The following is a 22199-nucleotide window of genomic DNA, read 5'->3' on the forward strand; positions in this document are numbered from 1 at the left end:
GGAAAGACATTGTACATTTCCATTCCTTGTCTTTATGGGTTGAAAACACTTCATATTGTTAAGAGAGCAATATTATTCAAATTGATCTACAAGTTCAACACAATCCCTATCAACGTCTCAGCTGGATTTTTTGCAGACATTGACAAGCTGATTATAAAATTCATTCGAAAATGCAAGGGGACCAGAATAGCCAAAAGAATCTTGGAAAAGAACAATGTGAGAAGACTCACACTTTTCTATTTCAAAACTTAGTACAAAGCTACAGTAATCTTGACAGTGTAGCATATTAGTAGACATATACATCAATGGGATAGAATTGAGAGTTCAGAAATAAATTTGACATATATGGTCATCTGATTTTTGACAAGGGTACTGAGACAATTCAACAGGGAAAGAATCATCTTTTCGAAAAATGGTCCTGGACAATTGGATATCCACATGCAAAAGAATGAAATTGGAACCCTATACCACACTACACATAAATATTTAAAATGTATCACAGACCTAAATGTAAGAGCTAAAATTATAAAACTCTTAGAAGGAAACATATGTGTAAATCTTGACAGTGGTTAGTCTATGGTTTCCTAGATAGGAGACCAAAAGTGCAAACAACAACAACAAAATAGATAAACTGAACACAATAAAAAATTTCATTTGCAAATCATAGATAGTATCAAGAAAGTGAAAAGACAACTCTGAAAATGGGAGAAAGTATTTGCAAATCATATATCTGATAAGGGACTTGTATCCAGTATACAAAGAACTCTTATAACTCAATAATAGCAAGTCAAATCACCCAATTAAAATTAAGCAAAGGATCTGAATAGACATTTCTCCAAAGAAGATATACAAATGGCCAATAAGCACACGAAAAGATGCTCAATGTCATAAGTAATCAGGGAAATGCAAATCAAAACCACAATGAAATACAACTTCACACTTACTAGATTAGCCATAATCAAAAGACAGTAACAAGTGTTGAAGAGGATGTGGAGAAATTGGAACCTTCATATACTGCTGGAGGCAATGTAAAATGGTACAGCCGCTTTGGAAAACTGGCAGTTCCTTAAAATATAACATAACAAAGATAGAGTTACCATATGACCCAGCAATTCCACTCCTAGATATATACCCAAGAGAAATGAAAACATATGTTCACAAAAACTTTTACCTGAAGTTCATGGCAGCCCCGTTCAGAGAGTCAAGAGGTAAAAATAACCCAAATGTTCATCAACTGATGGATGGATAAATAAAATGTGGTATATTAATACAGTGGAATATTATTTGGCAATAATAAGAAACGAAGTACTGATACATGCTACAACATGGATGACCCTTGAAAACATCATGCTAAGTGAAAGAAGCCAGTCACAAAAGGCGTGTTGTGTTGTATGATCCCACTTATATAAATTCTTCAGAATAAGCAAACCTACAGAAGCAGAAAGGGGATTAGTGGTTAATTAGGGCTAGGAGTCTGGGGTTGAGAAGGATGGGAACAGGGATCGATGGTTGCAGAACACAGTGAATATACTGAAAAACAACGAATTGTACACTTTCGATGGGTGAATTTTATGGTATGTTAATTATATGTCAATAAAGCTGTTTTGAAAAATAGAAATAATGACTCTAACTGCACGTTTTCAGAAATCATTATTACTTGGTCTTCTTAGAACCTAGATGCAGCCCTAAGCTGAAAGGCTCAAAAGAGCCTGAAATCAAAAAAGAAAAGCAAGCTAACTTGTGGCCTATAGTGCTGATTTTTACAAAAGCCCAAATCGAGTAACAGGTATAAACTATCAGACTCTGTGCTATTGACTCCTTAGACTCAAACAGATTTTCCCCCTGTTAAGCATTTACGATGGGAAGCCTCTTCGCCACTGTAATCCCTAGCAGCCACTCTAGACTTAAACAACTAGTAGATGCCTGAGATCACACAGAACAAAGATCTTCACACCACTTGTGAAGCCAGTGGCAAACAGCTAACGAGGAGTGAACAAAATATTTGGAAGGGTAGAGGGTTTGACATTCTCAGACTCAGAGAAGAACACCAACATGAATATAAAACTTAGGATATGGCAACCAAATGTTCTGTTTTTGTTGTTTTTTCATTTTCATTTGGAATCTAATGGCAAAACTTCAGGGAAATGGAGTGATAGTAATACACTTAGAGGATATAAATGGATATCATGAGAAAACTGCTCCGCTCTTAACATTAAAAAACTTCAGTCATGGCAACTGTCATCCCTTAACCAACAAAACCAAACCAAAAAAACCCTCTACTCATGATGTCTGAATTGGTCACTCCAAGATATACAAACTTTTAATCAACTAAACGGAGGACCTGTAATTTAAGTATAACACCATTCCATGAGATATTTCTCTGAAATATCTTTTATGGTCAAGCATAACTTTTTGTTTAAATTACTTATAAATAAACTGCCCAATCTCTTGACATGATTAGTCATTGTATTAGGAATTACAGCAATCTGGGTATTTTCTGCTGTACTGGGTAAGAGTTAGGAAAGTCACATTTTAGGATTCTACTTTGCTTCTTAGGCATCATTTATGTAACATTCCTTGATTTTTACAAATGCAAAATTCACTTTTCTAATATTAACCCTAACAATACTTTGTGGCTAAAGAACTAAATTCAGGGCAGTACTTCATGCCTGTTGTACTGGAGTACTGATCTAACTCTATGCTTTGCCAGTGCCGAAATTTAAAAATATAACTCTTCCTTGAAATGAAAGAAGTCACACTGCTTTAAAGTAAGACAAAGGAAAGTAAGCCTTAATTGCACAAAATAGTTTACTAAAATTAAGATCCTAATCGACACTCCCCCTCAAATTCCCAAAAAGCTATCAACCTGAAGTCTCTTCTGTTCAGCAGCGGCACTGTACAACCTTGTCAATAACAGTAAGGGAAGGTGTGATCTTTTTTGGATTCTGATTCCTCTCCTTTGCAGACGGTTGGTTCTCCTGAGGCATTAACATAAGCCGGAGCAAAGCTTATGATATTTCAGGGAGTGAAGCTCTACAATATAAACAAACCCATGCTGGGGGAGGCTGGAATGGTAGAATGCTATCTAGTTAAGAGACATCCTGGAGCTGATTAAAACAACAACAACAACAAAAAAAAAGAACCCTTCATCTCTGCACTGTCATTTCCTTTCAGCAAGATCCTGTTGATGTTTACACAATTTGAAAAGTGTATCAAATACCTCAAGGAATAACGTAAATGCCCCCTTTGAGGTTTTCTTTTTTAATTCTTGATGGAAAAACATATCAAAATAGTATCTTTTAAGTATGTTTCGTTATCCAATCACAAGTATCGCCACCAAAAAGTTGTTTATCCTTACACTACTGGAGAAACGCCAGACGTACCTTCCTTCCTTTTTTTTTTTAAGAAAATGGAAAAAAGAAACTTAAAACAAGGCAGTATAGCTCAGAAACATTACACACGTTTCCATCAAACGATATTTAGCCCTGAATAACCGGGTTCATGAAATGTTTCCCCAAATTTTATAGCTTGTGTCTAATAAACAAGTATCATTTGAAACAATTAAGCTTTTTTCTGTTAGTTATTAAGTATTCAGCGTTCTGCCAGGATAAAAGAAGGCAAACAGCACTTCTACTCCGAAACACAAACTATAAATCAGTTGACAAGCTTGAAAGAATTCAGTTCTAGTCTGTTCGGAAGCCAAGTGTAAATACAGAAAAACCTGTTGGCGAGTTTATCTTGCCCTTTAAGTTTCGCGTTTTTAAAACAAAGCAATACGCCAATGGCGTTTCTCGTAAATTTCAGGCTCAGAAGTGATTCAGAGAAACACGAAAGCGAGGCATCTCAGAGAAAATAGAGCCTGTGCCTTTAAGGTAAAATCGGCTGGATCCCAAAAGGCATTCCACTTTTCCACGACAAAGAGTTTGGGGGAGCGCTACCTCTCGGGTTTCTCGGAGGGACTTGGCGGGTTCGGGCAGAGCCCGGCTCGCCGAGGAGCCCTCGACCGCCCAGGCTGCCCCGAGCCAGCCCAGCGCCCGCGGGGCGGGAGCGCATCGCGTGCGCCCCGGACTCACCGCTGCTGGGCTGCGGGGACAGCGTGGAGACCGAGGTCTGGCCCATGTCTCGGGTCGCAGGGCCAGGTCGGGCGATCACGCGGCTCTTTTGGTCCTTGGATCATGGGTCCGCTCGCAGAAAGATTCCCAAGCGTTCATTTCCCGGTCCGTGCGGAGCTGCCCGCCGGGTCCCCTCACCTTCTCCCCTTCGCGGGTCTCCCAGCCCGGCCGGCCGCAGCCGGCGCGGCGGATCCTGCCTAGCGGATGCCTGTCATTCCTCTATGCAGATTAGCTGGGGTCAAGGGTCACGGGGGAGGAGAGAGGGGGAGTGGGCGACGGGGGCGGTGGAATGAGGGGGGCGAGGAAGTGGGGAGGGGAGAGGCCCCGGCTGGTCCAGCCGCGCCTGCGGGGGCTGTGAGACCCGCGACCCCCCCAGGGTAGCAGAGAGTTCGGGTGACTCCCGTTTAACTTAAAAGGTTCCCTGTCAAATGATCCTTTAGGGCTGGAAGAAAAGGAATTAAAGTACTTAGTCACGGTACTTAATTTAAGAAAATTTGTTTCGTTAAAGCCTAGTTCCTTCCTCACATTGTTTGCTGATATGTGTGCATTTTTTTTTCTCCTTTTAAAAATTATCTTCCTTTTAACAAGTGGAATTTTAAAAAGCAGTATTAGTGGCCTCAATCAGGTTGAACAATAAATCTGAATGATGGATCTATGTGTGAGATCAACAAAGTATACACTTTGCTCTCTACCACCTAGACTCTGGGAAGTTCACCTCTCCTATATTCAGAAGAATCACTGTGAGACTATCAAACTGCATGGTAAGCTGTTTAAAATATACAAAAGGTGAAAACAACAGTAATTTATTTTAGAAGTTAACATTCCATAAAAGTTAAATTAACTCCTACTGTAATTAAATCTCAACCGCAAACTCCTTAAAAATATGAATACAAATACGGTTGATGAGAAATCTAGATGCCATATCTATCTCCATCTATCTATCGATCAAGCTATAGATAGATCGATAGATAGATGGAGATAGATATGGCATTAGACTGGATGGTGGTTACATAAATGTGGTTCACTTTAAGAAAATTCATTGAATTGTATACTATGATTTGTGCATTTTTCTGAATGTATATGTTTCATTAAAGTTTTTTTTTAAGTGTATTTTTTTGTTTTGGCCAGGCCTCTAGGCTTATGGGATCGAACCCAGGGCCCCGGCAGCGCGAGCACCGAGTCCTAACCACTGGCCGCCAGGGGATTCCCAAAAAAGAGTATTTTTTAATTTTTTAATTTATTTTTATTGGAGTATAGTTGATTTGCAATGTTGTGTTAGTTTCTGCTGTACAGCAAAGTGAATCAGTTATACATATGCATATATCCACTCTTTTTTAGATTCTTTTCCCATATAGGTCATTAGAGAGTATTGAGTAGAGTTTCCTGTGCTACACAGTAGGTCCCTATTTGTTATCTATTTTATATATAATAGTGTGTATATGTCAATCCCGATCTCCCAATTTATCCGTCTCCAACAGTGTATTTTTAAAAAAACTATATTTAGCTCACTTGCCACAGCTTTCACTTTTTAGGTTATCCTAGACATTCAACTCTGAACTATTAAAAATCTATATAGTATATAATCATTAGAGAAATGCAAATCAAAACTACAATGAGGTATCACCTCACACTGGTCAGAATGGCTATCATCAAAAAATCTACAAACAATAAGTGCTCGAGAGGGTGTGGAGATAAGGGAACCCTCCTACACTGTTGATGGGAATGTAAATTGGTGCAGCCAGTAGGAGAACAGTATGGAGGTTCTTTAAAAAACTAAAAATAGAGCTACCATATGATCCTGCAATCCCAGTCCTGGGCATATATCCAGAGAAAACCGTAATTCGAAAAGATACATGCACCCCAATATTCATTGCAGCACTATTTACAATAGCCAGGACATGGAAGCAACCTAAATGTCCATCAGTGGAGAAATGGATAAAGAAGATGTGGTACAGGGCTTCCCTGGTGGCGCAGTGGTTAAGAATCTGCCTGCCAATGCAGGGGACACGGGTTCGAGCCCTGGTCTGGGAGGATCCCACATGCCGCGGAGCAACTGGGCCCGTGAGCCACAACTACTGAGCCTGTGCTCTAGAACCCTCAAGCCACAACTACTGAGCCTGAGTGCCACAACTACTGAAGCCTGTGCGCCTGGAGCCTGTGCTCCGCAACAAGAGAAGCCACCGCAGTGAGAAGCCCCTGCACCGCAACGAAGAGTAGCCCCTACTCATCACAACTAGAGAAAGCCCGGGCGCAGAAACGAAGACCCAATGCATCCAAAAATAAATAAATTAAATAAATAAATTTTTTAAAAAAGATGTGGTACATATATACTATGGAATATTTATACTCAGCCATAAAAAGAAACGAAATTGAGTTATTTGTAGTGAGGTGGGTGGACCTAGAGTCTGTCATACAGAGTGAAGTAAGTCAGAAAGAGAAAAATACCGTATGCTAACACATACATATGGAATCTTAAAAAAAAAAAAAAAAAAGGTTCTGAAGAACCTAGGGGCAGGACAGGAATGAAGACGCAGATGTAGAGAATGGACTTGAGGACATGGGGAGGGGGAAGGGTAAGCTGGGACCAAGTGAGAGAGTGGCATGGACATATATACACTACCAAACGTAAAATAGCTAGCTAGTGGGAAGCAGCCACATAGCACAGGGAGATCAGCTCATGCTTTGTGACCACCTAGAGGGGTGGGATAGGGAGGGTGGGAGGAGATGCAAGGGGGAGGAGATATGGGGACATATGTATACCTATAGCTGATTCACTTTGTTATAAAGCAGAAACTAACACACCATTGTAAAGCACTTATATATACTCCAATAAAGATGTTTAAAAAAAAAAAGATCACATAGAGCCTTGCTTTGTTTTTTGAAAGACATTTGCTTGTCTGTTTCATCATTTAAGTTACCCTCTTTTTTTCACACCCAAATAGCCCACCCTCTACTGTGGGGAAAACTTTTTCCCTAGAATAGTGTGATCAATTATCTACTTCCTTTTGCCTAATTCACTCTTAAGAAACACTGATTTTTTTTTTTTTTGAGTGGCTACAAAGACCTTATCAAATTATTTAAAATGTTGGTATCTATGTATTCACATGTATACATAAAACAATTACATAGAATCTTCAGATCACTGTGGTGCTAATGTGGTATACACATGAGCCTGGCAGGGACTCAGATGAGACCAGGCTTGCAGGCATAGGGCTTTGGAAAACTGGACGTCCTTCTAAGGACCTGAGAGGAGTGGGGTGATGAGGAAATGGCCACTTCAGGGGTTTGGCTTAACCCCACTGCTCAGAGCTCCACCTCAAGCTCCTTTCCCATCTTCACGGGAAGGGAACCCATTTTCAGACTGTATCCCCACTACATACAAGCCAAGTCCCTAAAATCTTGCTGTGGCAAACACACGCAGGAATCCACTGGACCAAGTCTTTATAAATATATTTATATCAGAGAAAAGCAAGGCACTTTGGGAGCATTACGGCTCACTCTCCTACATACGTCATTCTAGACAGAAAGTAAAAATTGGTTAGTTTCTCAAGCAAGTTAAATGAGTAAAGTTAATACAATAACAAAATTGTTCCCTAGCCCTTCCTGAGGCACAGGTTTAGGCGCATCTCTAGGTGACACCTGGTCCCAGGTCATCTGGACCCCGGCAGACCTCAAAAACTGATGCCCCCAGGAAGCCTGACATCTCTGCTGAGCAAAAGCGCCTGACCTTGGGGCACCGCCCCCTCCCCAGGCCCTGAGGTCAGGTGAGGGGGGTTGCCGTGGGAGGCACGCGAAGAGCAGAGCTGGGACACGGTGGGAATGCTTAAGCAGGGTCACCAAAGCCACAGAGACCTTAGTCTATCCGAGCTGGTGCTGCAGAGCCGGAGGATCAGCTCCACAAAGAAACCCTGATATTTTGTAACAAAACTGAGGATTAACCAAGATGTGAGTTCTAATTAGGACAATGAAATTAATCCTAACTAAATTTCCTTTTAAAGTGCAAAGCTGCTGTGTTTGGGAACACATTCCACCTGGGGGGTTCAGCAGTGAGAGTAAACAATTATAATGGCTCTTCTATTTCTTCCTTTAAATTGTCTTAAAACAACAACCACCAAAAAAAAAAGACCAGGATGAGTGTTCTCTCAATCTAAACTGAGAGGAGGAAATTCTCACTCTTCTTTCCATTGATAGAGCCTAATGGATAAGGGAGGTCATTGATTAGAGGAAATATACCATAAATTTTGCACATCAGAATATGTAAATACAATGATTGTCTTTGAAATTAACAAAAGCTAAACTTTGACGTACAGTGTCATTTTTGGTATCAATACTTCTTTTCCTTGAGAAACAATAATATGTTTCTTTTTATTTCTTCTGTAAATTCATATTTCAAACATCAAAGGGGTACTCTATAGCGGTAGTCTTTCAGGATTTACTAAATCCATCTACATATACCTTATTCAAAAACCTTTCATGATTTGCTAGTTAATATAATCTTAGCCTCATCTGGGATTCTTATAATCCCCCGATCAGGTTACACATTTTCCTCTGAAAGTTTTCCAGTTCCATTACATTATCCTTGAAGCATGTCAACCAAAACTGCAGGAAGTGGGCATTAAAGTGCCATTATAAGGGTGGCGCAGTTTATTCTATTTTGTTTCCAGTGCTTCCCATGAGGCTTGGTGTTTTAACAGCCTTTTTATCACAGCTAACAAATTACATTAATGAACACAGAGAAAGTCTACAGAAATCCCTAAATTCCATTTATAGGTCATAACATAAAGGTTAGAATTTATCATCTAACAAGAGTATGTTAAGATAATTTCCCCCCCAGGGGCTTCCCTGGTGGCACAGTGGTTAAGAATCCGCCTGCCAATGCAGGGGACACGGGTTCGAGCCCTGGTCTTGGAAGGTCCCACATGCCACGGAGCAACTAAGCCCATGTGCCACAACTACTGAGCCCATGCGCCACAACTACTGAAGCCCATGCGCCTAGAGCCTGTGCTCCGCAACAAGAGAAGCCACCACAATGAGAAACACGCGCACCACAATGAAGAGTAGCCCCCGCTCGCCTCAACTAAAGAAAGCCTGCACGCAGTGACGAAGACCCAGCACAGCCAAATATAAATAAAATAAATAAATTTATAAAAAAAAAAAAGATAACTTCCCCCCAAATTGCCCTTTTCTTGCCTCATTACAGCTCATCTGCTATTACTCAGCGAACTCACAGTTTTACTAAGAGCTCTGCCTGTTAATCCCTCAAGTTTATAGTTTAACGGTGGGAATGTTTAATGTCATCTGAAAAAAATGGATGTTTCTCTGTGTTACCTCTTTCCAGAGAATTTATAAAATTGCTAAAGAAGATTAGTGCCAACATCTAACTTTGAGGAAATGATCTATTTATAACTCTTCAGCATTGGTCCTGTTCTTCAGTCTATATTTCTAGACCAATCTCTCATCCAGTGATATCCTGGTAAATGCTCAACAACTGGTTTGCTCTGGGGGTGGGGACAAGACTGATGTGCGATTTGTGTTTGCTGTTTTCTATGATATTAATACTTCTACAATGACCAATTCAATGAGTGGTCAGCTGGCTCGCAAAATTTATGTCAACTGGTTTGCCAAGTTTCTGGAAATTTAACAACGGGCCTCTATGAGCAGGCTTCAGCGTAGCACCACTTTCATGTTTTTTAATATGCTGTCATCAAATCATACCATGACTGATTGTGAGAAATTGTTGATGTTAAACCTTCCTAAAAATATAGACTGACAGCATCTTCTGATTTTTTCCATCATCCGGTCTAAATATTTTTGAACCCCTGAAAGACCTTCTGTGATTTATTCCTTTACTTCCGGAAAGAAATTAAATTGGGTGGATTAGTTAGAGCGAATTTCCCCTCCCGGAAACTGGTTTGCCTTTTGACAAAGAGGTTGTACTTCTTGAGGTTTTCAAGCATTTTACCCTATAACACAGATTTCACTGGCTTGTAGGAGTTATTAAATTCATCCATCTGGGGTACCCAAAGTGACACTTGGACTTTTTATGGGTGGAAATCACTAGTTCCATTAGATAAAAGTTAAAAGCAGACATAAACCTAAACTTTAGCAATCTATTTGTGGAAAGGTCCTTTCCTACCAGGTCAAAGTCCAAATTGTAGGCATACAATTTGGTGACTAGAGAGATGGTTTACAACGAGTACAGTCACCTTTACCAAGTCCTGTAACTTAGGTCACTGACAGGCTTTTCTAGTGGCCAAATCTCAGCTTGGAGTAGGAGAAAGAGTGAGATCTTCCTCCCTCAAAGCACAGATGCCATGAATACTCATCCTAGGTGTCTGGTTTCCTGGCTGCTGCTGGCTCTGCTAGGACCACATTTTGAGACACCAGCATTTGGGGGTGAGGGGGTAGGAGGAGGAGGGTTAGGCAGAGTACCAGAAGATGAGATGGTTGATCAGAGCAGTGGTGGTCTAGGAAGCAAAAGTGGCTGGTTGGTGGCCACATACAGGTAGATGAAGATCTCTTAACTGGCACCCTTATTCCTGGACTGGGCCGTGAAGATCTAGTGAATTACTGGTATTTGCCTGAGTAATGGGAATCGCAGTCATAGAAAACCTTCTCCTAGTGGAAAGGAAATGAAACTTAGTAATTAAAACTTAGTAACTTTCCAAATAGGATTTTTTTAAAGTGTATTAGTTTGTTTTCTAGATACAATGGTCAGAAGAAACAACAGAAATTCACAGATGATCTAAAAGGATCAGTTTAATCATTTATTTTCTTCCTACCTACCACTGTCAGATTTATTAAAGAGCAGAAAACTGTCTTTTCTCCCTTTCTCTGGTGGAGGTGCTAAAGGTCAATTTTTTAAATTAGAAGGCTATTTTTAACACAAGAGGTTCTAATAATCAAGTACAAGAATATATAATAACTCAGAAACTAAAAGCTGGTGTGCAAAAGTTTTTAAGTAGGTTTTTACTAGACTATCTGCCAGTTTTTTGAAACTTTGCATTACTCCAAAACTTGGCTACATTTTGTGAAAGTCAGCATATTTAGAAACATATAACTACTAAAAAGCAAATAGAATGTTATGATTTCAGTTGAAATTCTGTATATGCAACCAGTGTTTACTTTTTAAAACGTTACTCTACAGCAATTGCCACCAAATGCCTCCTATGCCTTTTATTTTGACAATGCTGAGAGATTTTAGTTTTAACATGATAATATAAACAGACAAAGGAGAACTCTGGTTAAGAAAAGAATTACAACTTTAGACATTCTAGTTATATTCAGCATCAGTAGGAGAGAAAACCACATTCCAGAAGTATTAGAACAGGAAACAAACCTGTAAGACAGGCTTTCTTTCCTATTGTTCTCATATTTTTATATGATTTATTTCCTGAGTTTTTCTTCTACTGCTCGCTCAAGCTAAAAGGATTAACAAAATACCTTGCCCCTGTTTTGCCCTGAGTGAGTCTCTGCCGAGGGCATGGTGTTTCACACGTGTGCTTACTTAGTGATTGAGCTGGATGGTTAGAAGATTTACTCTGGAAAATAAAGACCTCGAGGGGTGGTGCTGGAATTTCCTTTTCCAGAAACTTTCCCCCACCCCAGGAGAAAAAGTGTGTAATTTGCTGCACTTCGTTTTACAAGAAAAACAAATTACTCGTCCACAGTATTTAAAACTCTGACAACTGCTATAAAATCAATAATCTTTAATTTACTAACCGAAATCTATAGAGAACATTCCTTCAAAACATTTTTAATAATTAGTGCCCAATTTACAGAAAGTAATTGCTTAAAATAAGGTCCAAATCATTGTTTTATTAACCATCGCATCTATCCCTAGAACCTAACAAAGTGTCTGGCACATAGAGGGCACTCAATATGTATTGTGTGATAAATCACATTTACATGATTTCCTTAATTATAGTAAATTGCAGCGTGGATGAAAAAAATCCAGCTAGGAATAAATGTATGATTTTGGTGATATTATGCGGACTGCATAGCAAGATGATATCAATTTGTGTCACTGACTGTAAATTTCCTTTTATATGCCATTCTATTAATAATAATCATCATCTAGTCATTTAGCTAGAATTAACTGAGGATCTCCCATGGGCCTCACACCTCTAGTGTGAGGATAAGTGAGGTACAGACCGTACCCTGGAGGACTTCACTATATATATATATGGTGGAGGGTGGGTGTTTTGGCTTACAAGTAAATTACTATAACAGTGAGTACTATGATAGAGGTTTGTTCCACCAAGAGTTAAGGATGAACAGTGGGCTGCTACAGGGAAGGCTCTGAACTTTATTAATTGCTAAATCCACATCTTTCCAATACAGAGTCAGCAACTCATTCTGAAGATGACTCAAGATTGTGAAGGGCTTCCGAAATCAAAGATTGAATTCTGTTAGTATATAGTTAGTATTAACTGTATGTCTTTATTTATTGCTGACAGCTTTTTGAGGAATAATTTACAAACCCTAAATTCTACCCATTTAAAGTAAACAATTCAATGAGTTTTAGTAAATATGTAGTGCAACCACTTCTGCAGTCAGGTTTTAGAAAACTTTGAGAATCCTGAAGAGTTCCATCATGTGCTGCAGTTAATCCCGGTCCTACTCGTTGGCATCAGGCAACTACTGACCAGCTTTCCATCTCCATAGTTTAGACTCTTCTAAAATGTCATATAAATGGAATAACAGCATGTGCAGTTTTTTATATCTGGCTTTTTTCACTTAATGTTTTTGATATTCATCCATGTTCTTGTATGTATCGGTATTCTGTTCCCTTTTGTTCTGAGTAGGGTTCCATTGTACGGCTATATCAAAGTTCGTTTATCTATTTACCAGTTAATGGGCATGTGGGTTGTAACTATATTGCATTGTATTGTATTCCTATTCTGTGAAAATACATAAGATGGATCTATCTATCTATCTATCTGTATGATAGTCCTGTATAAATAAGAATTCATTTATTGGTTCATCAGTCATCCAACAAATATTTATTATGCATCTCCTTTGTACCAGGCTCTGTTCTAGGTATTTAAGATATAGAATTAAACAAAAAGTAAAAATATATGCATTCAGAGAACTTACATTTTAAGGAAAGGACAGAAAATAAGCAATGAACATAATAAATCTGTAAATTTTATAGCAATTTAGAAGATGAAAAGTGCTATGAAATAAATGGGGAAGGGTAAGAGCAATGGATTAGCATGTGATGGTCATAGTAGTCCTCACTGAAAAGGTAATCAATGAGCACAGACTCAAAGGACATGATGGAGTTAGCCATGTGGTTATCTGGAGAAAGGGCACCCAAAGCCAGAAGACAAGAGCATGCTGTATGTTCAAGCAACACTAAGGGACCAGTGTGGTTGGAGGACAGTAAGGGAGGGGGAGGTGAGAAGGGGATTGTAAGCCATATAGGACCTTAAAGTTGAGCATAAAGACTTTGGCTTTTACTATAAGTGAGATGAGGAAGCAATGACAGTTTTGAGCAAAGGAATGGCATGATCTGCCTTATGTATTAAGATCACTACGGCTTCTGAGTAGAGGATAGAAGAGGCGAGGTTGGAAGCAGAGAGATCAGGAGAGACTACAAGAATACGCCAGGCAAGAAGTGACAGGGGCTTAGACCAGGTTGGCAACAGTGGGAATGGTGAAATGTACTTGGTTTCTGGGTACATGTTTAAGGTAGAGCCAAATTTCTTCATGGATTGAATGTGGAGTATGGGAGAAAAGAGATAAAGCAAGGACAACTTCAAAATTTTGTTTGAGCAATTGGAAGGGCTGAGTTGCCATTAATTAAATCTGAGACAACAGTGAGTGAAGTGGGTTTGGGGTAAAAAATTTGAAGTTCAAATTTGAAATGTTCAATTAGACATCCAATTGTAGAATGAAAACAATCCTAAGTGTCACCAAGGAAAAAATCAATCTATACCTAGATATATCCTAGGGACACTGAATGTCAAGAATAAAGAGAAAATTTAAAAAGTAGTGGGTAGAAAAGACAGATGCCACATCAAGGCATCACAATAAATCCAAGAAGACAATAGAATTATATTTTCTTTGTGTTATGGAGAAATATCTTAGAATTCCATACCCCAATAAACAATCATTCACTAAATCAAACAATCACTCACTGAAAGTGGTTAATCACTGAAGGAACTTCTACAGAATATTCCTCAGCAAGAAAGAAGAAGAGCCCAGATTAAGGGTGGGATGCAAAAAACAACAGTGAGTATAGAAATTGATAAAATTATGGTGAATTTAATAAACTATTGGCTGTGCAAAATGGAGAGGTAGTCAATGAGTTTTTAACATATGTTAAGGTCCTGATTTTGACCAGGAGGACAGACAAATTAAATACTTTTTGACTTTGTTAGAAAAATGTGTTGTTTCAAATAATAAGAAAAATATAATAATAAGCTTCCAAATCAGTAAATAAAAGAAAGGGGAATAAAAAAATGTTTCACTAACCCAAATAATGAGAAAAGAAAATGAGAGAAAACTTTAAAAAGAGCAGGCTAAAAAAGATGATGATCAATTAAGATGGTCAAGTTAGCCCAAAATTCTGATTGCAGTAAATGTGAAAGGAATATTCATATCTAATGACAGAGAGTAAAAGATTGGAGCAGAAATACAATGCATCTCTCTATCTGCCAATTTTGGGAGATACATCCAAAAGAGCAAAAGCTGAAAATAAAAGCATGAAAAATATATACTTAAGCAAATACCAAGGGAAAATTGGTGTATCAATATTAATAATAGATGAATTAAAATTGAGGTAAAAATAATGAATAGCATAGAGGGACCGATTATATAATGATAAAAAGAATAATTTAACAAGAAAATAGATGTACAAATTATCAGCTAGTATGCCCCTACCATCAGAATCTTGAAATACAAAGAACAAAAACTAACAGAATTAGAAGGATAGATAGACAAATTCACAATAATATGGAGAGATTTTAACATACCATGAAAAAGCAAGATCAAGCAGGCAAAACATTTTTAAGGTTATGAATATGAACAATCCATTTGATAAGCTTGGTTTTACAGATATATGCAGACACCGGTATTCAAGAAATAGCAACTACACATTGAGTAAATACTGGATCTCAATAAGTTTTAAAGAATTCATATTATATAATCTACAATCTCTGACCATAATGTAATGAAATGTGTTGATTTCTTAGAAATCAATAAGAAAAACAGTTAAAACAGAAAAAAAAAAAAACCCTCTCATACTTTTTTGGAAACTTTTTTTTTAAAAAAGTACTCCTAAGTTACACAAGGAAATCAAATTGTAACTTATAAAGTGTGTAGAACAAAACAATGAAAGCACTACAGAATATGTGAGATGATAGTAATGTGGTAATCAGAGGTATATTTAAAGTCTTAACTGCATTTTTAAAAAAAGAAAGAGAGGTTTAGTCAGAGAGAAATAATATACAAATAAATTAGGTAAGTATTAAACTGATGAAGCTAAAAAAGGAAAGAAAAAAGAAGAAAAGGAACAGAGTAAGAAAGGGAATAATAAAAATAAGGGCACAAATGAAAATAAGAAATAAAAATCAAGAGATTTGCTTTGGTATATTCAGAAACTTCATTCATCCATGTGAAAAGCAGGGGTTGACTTAATAAATCAAGAGAATGCTCTGCATTTCTGAATGGAAAAAAGTAATTGGAATGCAGGTAAAGACAATTCAAGATGAAAAACAGAGCTATCTGGTAGTTACACGAACTGAAACATCACTAGTAGAAAGGTGAATTTAAAACTTACTATTTCGCATCCCGGGGAAAACACAGATGCATATTTAGTGCTATTTAAACCACTTGCATTATTAAATAGCACAGCATTCTATAAATAAAAACAGATGCTCAATCTACTGCTTATTTTTGTTTTCTTTAGAGTTAATATCTCTGTAATATTTTTTATTTGTACTACAATGGTATCTTTAAAACTCTAAATGACATCTTAAGGGAATTGCAAATAAGTAGTTTCTCATATTTCATAGGCCTAGCTTCAACTGTTCTTTACTGTTATGCTTCTGGTATTTTAAAACAGAAAAAAAAGAAAGCTCTAAGCTATGTTTCTGAAAACATATGTAGTTTTATTAGAACTTAAATCTAAACCTAAGATGCCTCCAAGTAAAACAGCCCCCTAGGGGAAAGTTGTACATATTGAAGAGGCTTTAGAGTATAAAACGGATTTCAGTAACTGAAAATTACTTCTCAATTAAGGAAAGTTGACACATTCTCCAAACAGGTGATAAAGATGGGAGCTGAGAAGGGGGATGAGGCAACTTGCAGGTGTTCAGACTTACTCTCTCATCAAAACAAGGTTTATTCAGGGAGAAATTCACACCATTAAGAAGCAGACATAAAAAATGGGCTTGGAATATTTACATTTAAAATCTATACACCACTCTCCAAAGCAATGAGGCTCTTTCACTGAAGGGTTTTCGTTCCCCAACCTCCTTAAGCAGAGGGCTTTCAATTATGAGAATGCACAAGGGAAATTTTTACAAGGGAGAAAGGGGCCCAATATACAATAAGAATCAATCTTTACATGAAAGATTTATTGTTTTACTTTAAAAGAACATTGTTATTCCCTCTCTCTCTATTTATTTAGCAAGAGAAAATGATGTGGATTTTGCTTTGCTATAAATATTCCAAAACCCAGATAAAGCTCCAAAGATTTCACTGTTTCTACAGATTATTTTATTTCTTCTTTATAGGTGTGTACTGTACTGTTTTTTGAGCTAATGACACATCCAGTGATTTGTTTCTGTGAACCAATGCTGAATACAATACTCAGCTACATTTATTAATAAAATAGTCAACATTAATATACATTTCTCACTTGAGTCTGTCATTTTAGGGTGATATGTTTTGCTTTGTTTCTGAGATAAATATTACCCTATTTCATCTAGGGTAAAAAAAAAATTCATTTTATCCAAAAGCATTATGAATATTTAGTTGTAGTTCATTATTTGTGTCAATGTAGAAATATCAAGTACCTTATTCTGAAAACTGTTATTACCATGGGAAGAATGAGACTCTTTCTAGCTTGCCAAAACTGCAGCTACTAAAAATCCATGGCTTATTTTCTTCCCACCTTCTGTCTAGGTTTACCTCAAGCCTTGGTTCTCAAACCTCTGTTCATCTCCCTCTTTTATTACTAACTAGAGGACTCATCCTTCCTTGGGTTTTATTTTCTATGTCTACTTGGGTTGAATGATTCTCAATATCTTGCCTCCAATTCTCCTATATTTTATGTTCTAAGAGATATGTTGGCTTAGATGTCAAATCCTCTGGGACCTTAATCTCTATATTTCCATAGCAACCTGCCCCATGGAATTTATCCCAAGGCTGTCTCTTCCTCTGTCTCTTGCACTGGACTGAATGTCATCTGGAGGCCATGTCTGGTTTACCATTGTTAACACCAGCACAGAGACAGAATGTGGGTAAGTGCTCAGGAAGTATGTATTTTATATATAAATGAATGAATGAATGAATGAATCTGATCTGTATCAATGCACCATTTAGATCTGTGGCTACCAGGGGAAATAGTAAAAGGAAATTGAGGACCCATAAAAGTATTGTGGGGTTTACTCTCAGGCCCAGCAATAAGCAATAGTGTCAATAGAATACCATTTGATGATTACTTAGGTTTTCTGATTCAGTAATTGAGAAAACATAGAATCTGAAAACTGTCACAATTACATTAATATGCATCTACTAAATACATACATTATGTTTTCAACAGCCCCAGTTAAAACTTTGTTCAATTTCTCCTCTGAGACTACTGGCCTATGTCTTATTAAAAATTGATTTCGTTGAAATACAGCAGTGCTAAAACTAAACAGGAATGTTCATTAACTTACAAATCATTGTATACAGATTAACGGACTGGATGGAGAGTTCTAGCTTACTCTGCTTTTGCAGAAAGAAGACATTTGACTGAGGTAATACAAGAAACGTTTCTTAATATTGGAGTGCAACGGAAAGGCTAAGGTGGCCCTCTGATATTCACACCATCGTACAAGTAGCTTCTCTTGAGGGCGGATGGGATCTGTGAGTTTCTTCTAACCAACAGACTATGGTGAGAATGCACGTGATTGTGTGTTTGTGTGTGTGTGTGATTATGTTGTGTAGGATTGTAACATCTGGCTTGCTAGGACACACCCTCTTCCTGGCTTTGAAGAAGTGTGAGCTGCCACGTGAAGGCCATGAGACAAGGAGCAGTAGTCAACCTCTGGCTCACGGCCAGCAAGAAACTAAGGCCCTCAGCCTGGCATTCTGCAAGGAATGGAACACTGCTAGCAGCCACATGAGCTTGGGAATATATCCTTCCCCAGTCAAGCCTTAGTGAGACAACAGCCCTGGCTGACACCTTGATCGCAGCTTTATGACATCCTGTGACTCTAAGCAGAGGACCCCACTAAGCTGTGCCCTAACTCCTGACACACGGCAACTGAGATATAACATGTGTTGTTTTAAGCTGTTAAGTTTGTGGTAATATCGTTCTGCAGCAATAGATAACTAACACAGGTGGGAACACAGATTACTCGAAAGGAAGACCTACACAGTCTAAATGGAATACTGGAGGAAGTAGGATTGATGAGAAGTTTAATTTGCACTGAGGTGAAAGAGTAGCCTGGAACAGGAAGAAGAGGCCTTAGCAGCAGAGGAAGAAAGCCAGGTGGTTAAGCTAACACTTTCTCCTCTGATGAGTTCAGAGAGGGCCAAAGCCAGAAAAGTAAGACTACAGACAATAGTTGACGATAAATGTAGTTTGTATAAACGTATGGACACCAAGGGGGGAAAACCGCGGTGGGGTGGGGATGGTGGTGTGCTGAATTGGGCGATTGGGATTGACATGTATACACTGATGTGTATAAAATTGATGACTGATTAAAAAAAAATGTAGTTTGTATATCTAAATCTGTGGCATTTATGAACCTATATGATATTTCATTCAAAAATATTATATTGGCATAGCCAAACCGTCCACCCCTATCCAGCATCTCTGAATTGTAGAAGCAATTCTTAGAAGTCACTTAAATCGGTCAGAGACCAAAATGTGAGTCCAAGCTCCAATGACTGTGACCTGTGATCCATTTTCAACCTTCAAACAATTATCTGGACTCATATCTGCAATTCTGACATACCCAGTTGTGGATGCCTATTGTGTAGTATAATGTATAGTAGTATAATAATAGGGTGTAGTATAGGCAGTGTACATTCTAGCACTCTAATTTCTATCCCAAATAGAAAATATGGATTGAAAGCCCAAGAAAAGTAAAACTGCTCATATTATCTATCTATCTATCTATCTATCTATCTATCTATCTATCTCCTGCTATTGGAATGTAAGCTCCCCAAGGAGAAAAGATTATTTTGGTTGTTTAATACCTTATCTCCTTGCAAGTTGGTGGCAGTCAATGAATATTTGTTGAATGAATGAAGCAGCCCCATCTTTACCTATCCTTTCCTCATTTGTAAAATGGGGGTGATAATAATAGTACTTCCCTGAATCAAGTATAAGGATAACTGATGTAACACATATGAAATGATTAGAACATAACCTTGCATGTCGTACCCGATCAGTAAAACTTAACTACTATTAAAGTATAATATCTAAATATACTTTGTTGAAGGAACCTGTTAGGAAAAAGAACCTGAGTGCCAATTCATTTTCCAATACAGGGGAACCTTACCACTAAGGAGGTTCAACTATAGGTTAAGTTTTGGACTTCAAAAATTTAAAGTCATTTTGAAATAAATTTGGATATGGCAGTACACCTTCAAAATAACAAAGGACTTGAAGTCAACAGGTTAAATGTGATTTTTGCTGCAGGAATGTATATGAAATTATGCTTATTGTATATCATAAATTCAAATCTGTCTAGTCCAAACTCTAACTCAAGCAGAAATCCCTTCTGATATTTCCATCTAAGTGATCGGGATACTTTTTCAAGTCATTTCTGTATGTGATTAAAAAGATTGGCCATACCAAGTGTTGGCAAGAATAAACAGCAACTGGGACTTTCATACATTGTTGGTGGGAGTGTAAAATGACAATTTGGAATTTGGAAATTTGGTCTGGCGGTTTCTATAACCTTAAACATACACCTATCCTATGAGGCAGAAATTCTACTTCTAGGCATTTATCCAAGAGAAATGAAAACATATCCATAAAAAGATCTGTTTAAGAATGTTCATAGCAGTTTTATTCATAATAGCCCCAAACTGGAACAGGTCAAATGCCCATCAGCCGGAGAAGGGGCAAATACAGTTTGGTGTACCCGTCAGTGCAATACTACTCGGCAATAGAACACTGTGCCGTGCTGCCCAGACCGCCCCCCCCCCCACCACCAGAAATGAAGGACTTATTTCCCCATCTGCTGGGGCTGCTCCTGGAAGACAGGCCTGAGCAGTCAGTCCTTTTGGGAGGGGTGGCGACAGATTTGTCTTGGCTGAAACAAATAGCCTTACCCAAAGTACCATCCTCTTCCTGGAGAAGCAGCCCACATCCAATGCCGGATTAACAGGGGAGTGGGGACAATTTGAAATTACTCTAACAGGCCATGCAGCTCCAGAGGTCCCATTGGCAGATGAGAATTCTACCACTGACCCACCCATGCACCCATGGCGGCTGTCACCGAGAGCTCCCCAGGGGATCAGTCCAGCCGGGGAGGGTGTTCAGGCTGCCTCACAGCTTGACTTCTCTCTCTGCTCAATCCTGCTTCTTTCCCTCCCTTCCAAAGCCTTAGATCCCAAGAGGCCTCCTTAATAAATGCCCTGCATGCTAATCTTTGTCTCTTTCTAGGGAATCCAACCTGTGAGAAACTACTGATAAACCCAACTAAATGGATGACCCTCAAAGCCATTTTACTGAGTGAAAGAAGTCAGACACAAAAGGGTATATATTGTATGATTCCACTGACAGGGTTCTAGGAATGGAAAAACTAATGGATAGAGAAAGAAATCAGAACCATGTTTGCCTCTGGGTAGGGACTGACTGGGAGGGGCCAGGAAGGATACTTTGTGGAGTTGGGAATATTCTATATCTTGATAGGGGTGTAGGTTGCATGGATGTATGCAATTGTCAAAACTCATTGAATTGTTCTCTTAAAATCTGTGCATTTCACTGTATGTAAATTTGTAAATTATACTGCAAGCCAAAAAAAAAAGAAAGAAAGAAAAGAAAAGAAAAAAGAAAAGAAAAGAAAAAAAAAAGGAACCACATCAAACTTGGTTCAAATAGAACTTGTCATCCAACATTCGAAATATTTAAAATTTCACTATGGCCAACTGAGCCTCTGTTCATTTGGAACCTGGCAGTTAGTTTTTTAAACGTACGTTTGGATATTGACATATCTGTTGTGCTCATCTTTCTGTGGATTGCAAAACTAATAGACATGCTCTTTTGGTTTGAGTCATTAATTTAAAATGCTATGCTAATCAGTTATAGCTCCAGAGGCCTGAGAAAAGTCATGAGATTGCTTCATTTATGACATTTATTCATTACTTGAAATATTTGGTACGATACTGATTCAACTGTAGATTTATCTACCTCTCTGCTCATGTGGCATTGATCTCTCAGAGAATTCTAAATCAGATTATGAAATAATAAAATCTAGATTTTTAGAGCTAGGAAAGACTTGAGATCCCTCAGTTCGAGGACAAGGAAGCTTAGGCTCACAGGAGATAACTGAATTGCCAAGGTCAGTTGCCCATGTCTAGGCGAAAGTAGATGGACATCCCAGGGCACACCTCACCAGGCAAACCTGCCCTATGCTCTGTGCCGTGCTCCCCTCCACAGCTCGACTTAGAGAAGAAAACCTAAGAATGTATTTTATCCTGTGATTTCCTTTTCCCTCCACTGATGTTCCTTACTTTATAATAGTTCCCTAGCTTAGGATAAGAAGTTCAGTTGGTGGAATAAAAGACTCTTCTCTGATCTTGACAGAGATATAATTTTTGTCGTAAAGCAGGGGAAAACAGCACATCTGTTGCCTCTCTGCTTTCCTTTACCTCTCACGTGGCAATTTGTTGGGAGCAAGTTTGGTG

The 22199-nt window shown here is 38.3% G+C and overlaps 1 protein-coding gene across 4 annotated transcripts in view; it reads right to left on the reverse strand.

The window, feature by feature from the left end:
* PHACTR2 (phosphatase and actin regulator 2) overlaps positions 1–22199 on the reverse strand; it is a 262789-nt gene that overhangs the window by 126964 nt on the left and 113626 nt on the right. Inside the window, exon 1 of one of the 4 annotated variants that reach the window (XM_068550917.1) lies at positions 4251–4318. The exons of 2 other annotated variants lie outside the window; for them this stretch is intronic. Coding sequence is in view for 1 of the 2 variants with exons in the window: in XM_068550914.1 (XP_068407015.1) it covers positions 4074–4119 (46 nt within the window). In the remaining variant the exon portion in view is untranslated. Of the gene's footprint in view, positions 1–4073; positions 4319–22199 lie in introns of those variants that run through there. One more of the 4 variants, XM_068550914.1, reaches the window with a different exon arrangement.

Source organism: Eschrichtius robustus, chromosome 9 (genome assembly GCF_028021215.1).
Source record: "Eschrichtius robustus isolate mEscRob2 chromosome 9, mEscRob2.pri, whole genome shotgun sequence".
Lineage (NCBI taxonomy): Eukaryota > Metazoa > Chordata > Mammalia > Artiodactyla > Eschrichtiidae > Eschrichtius > Eschrichtius robustus.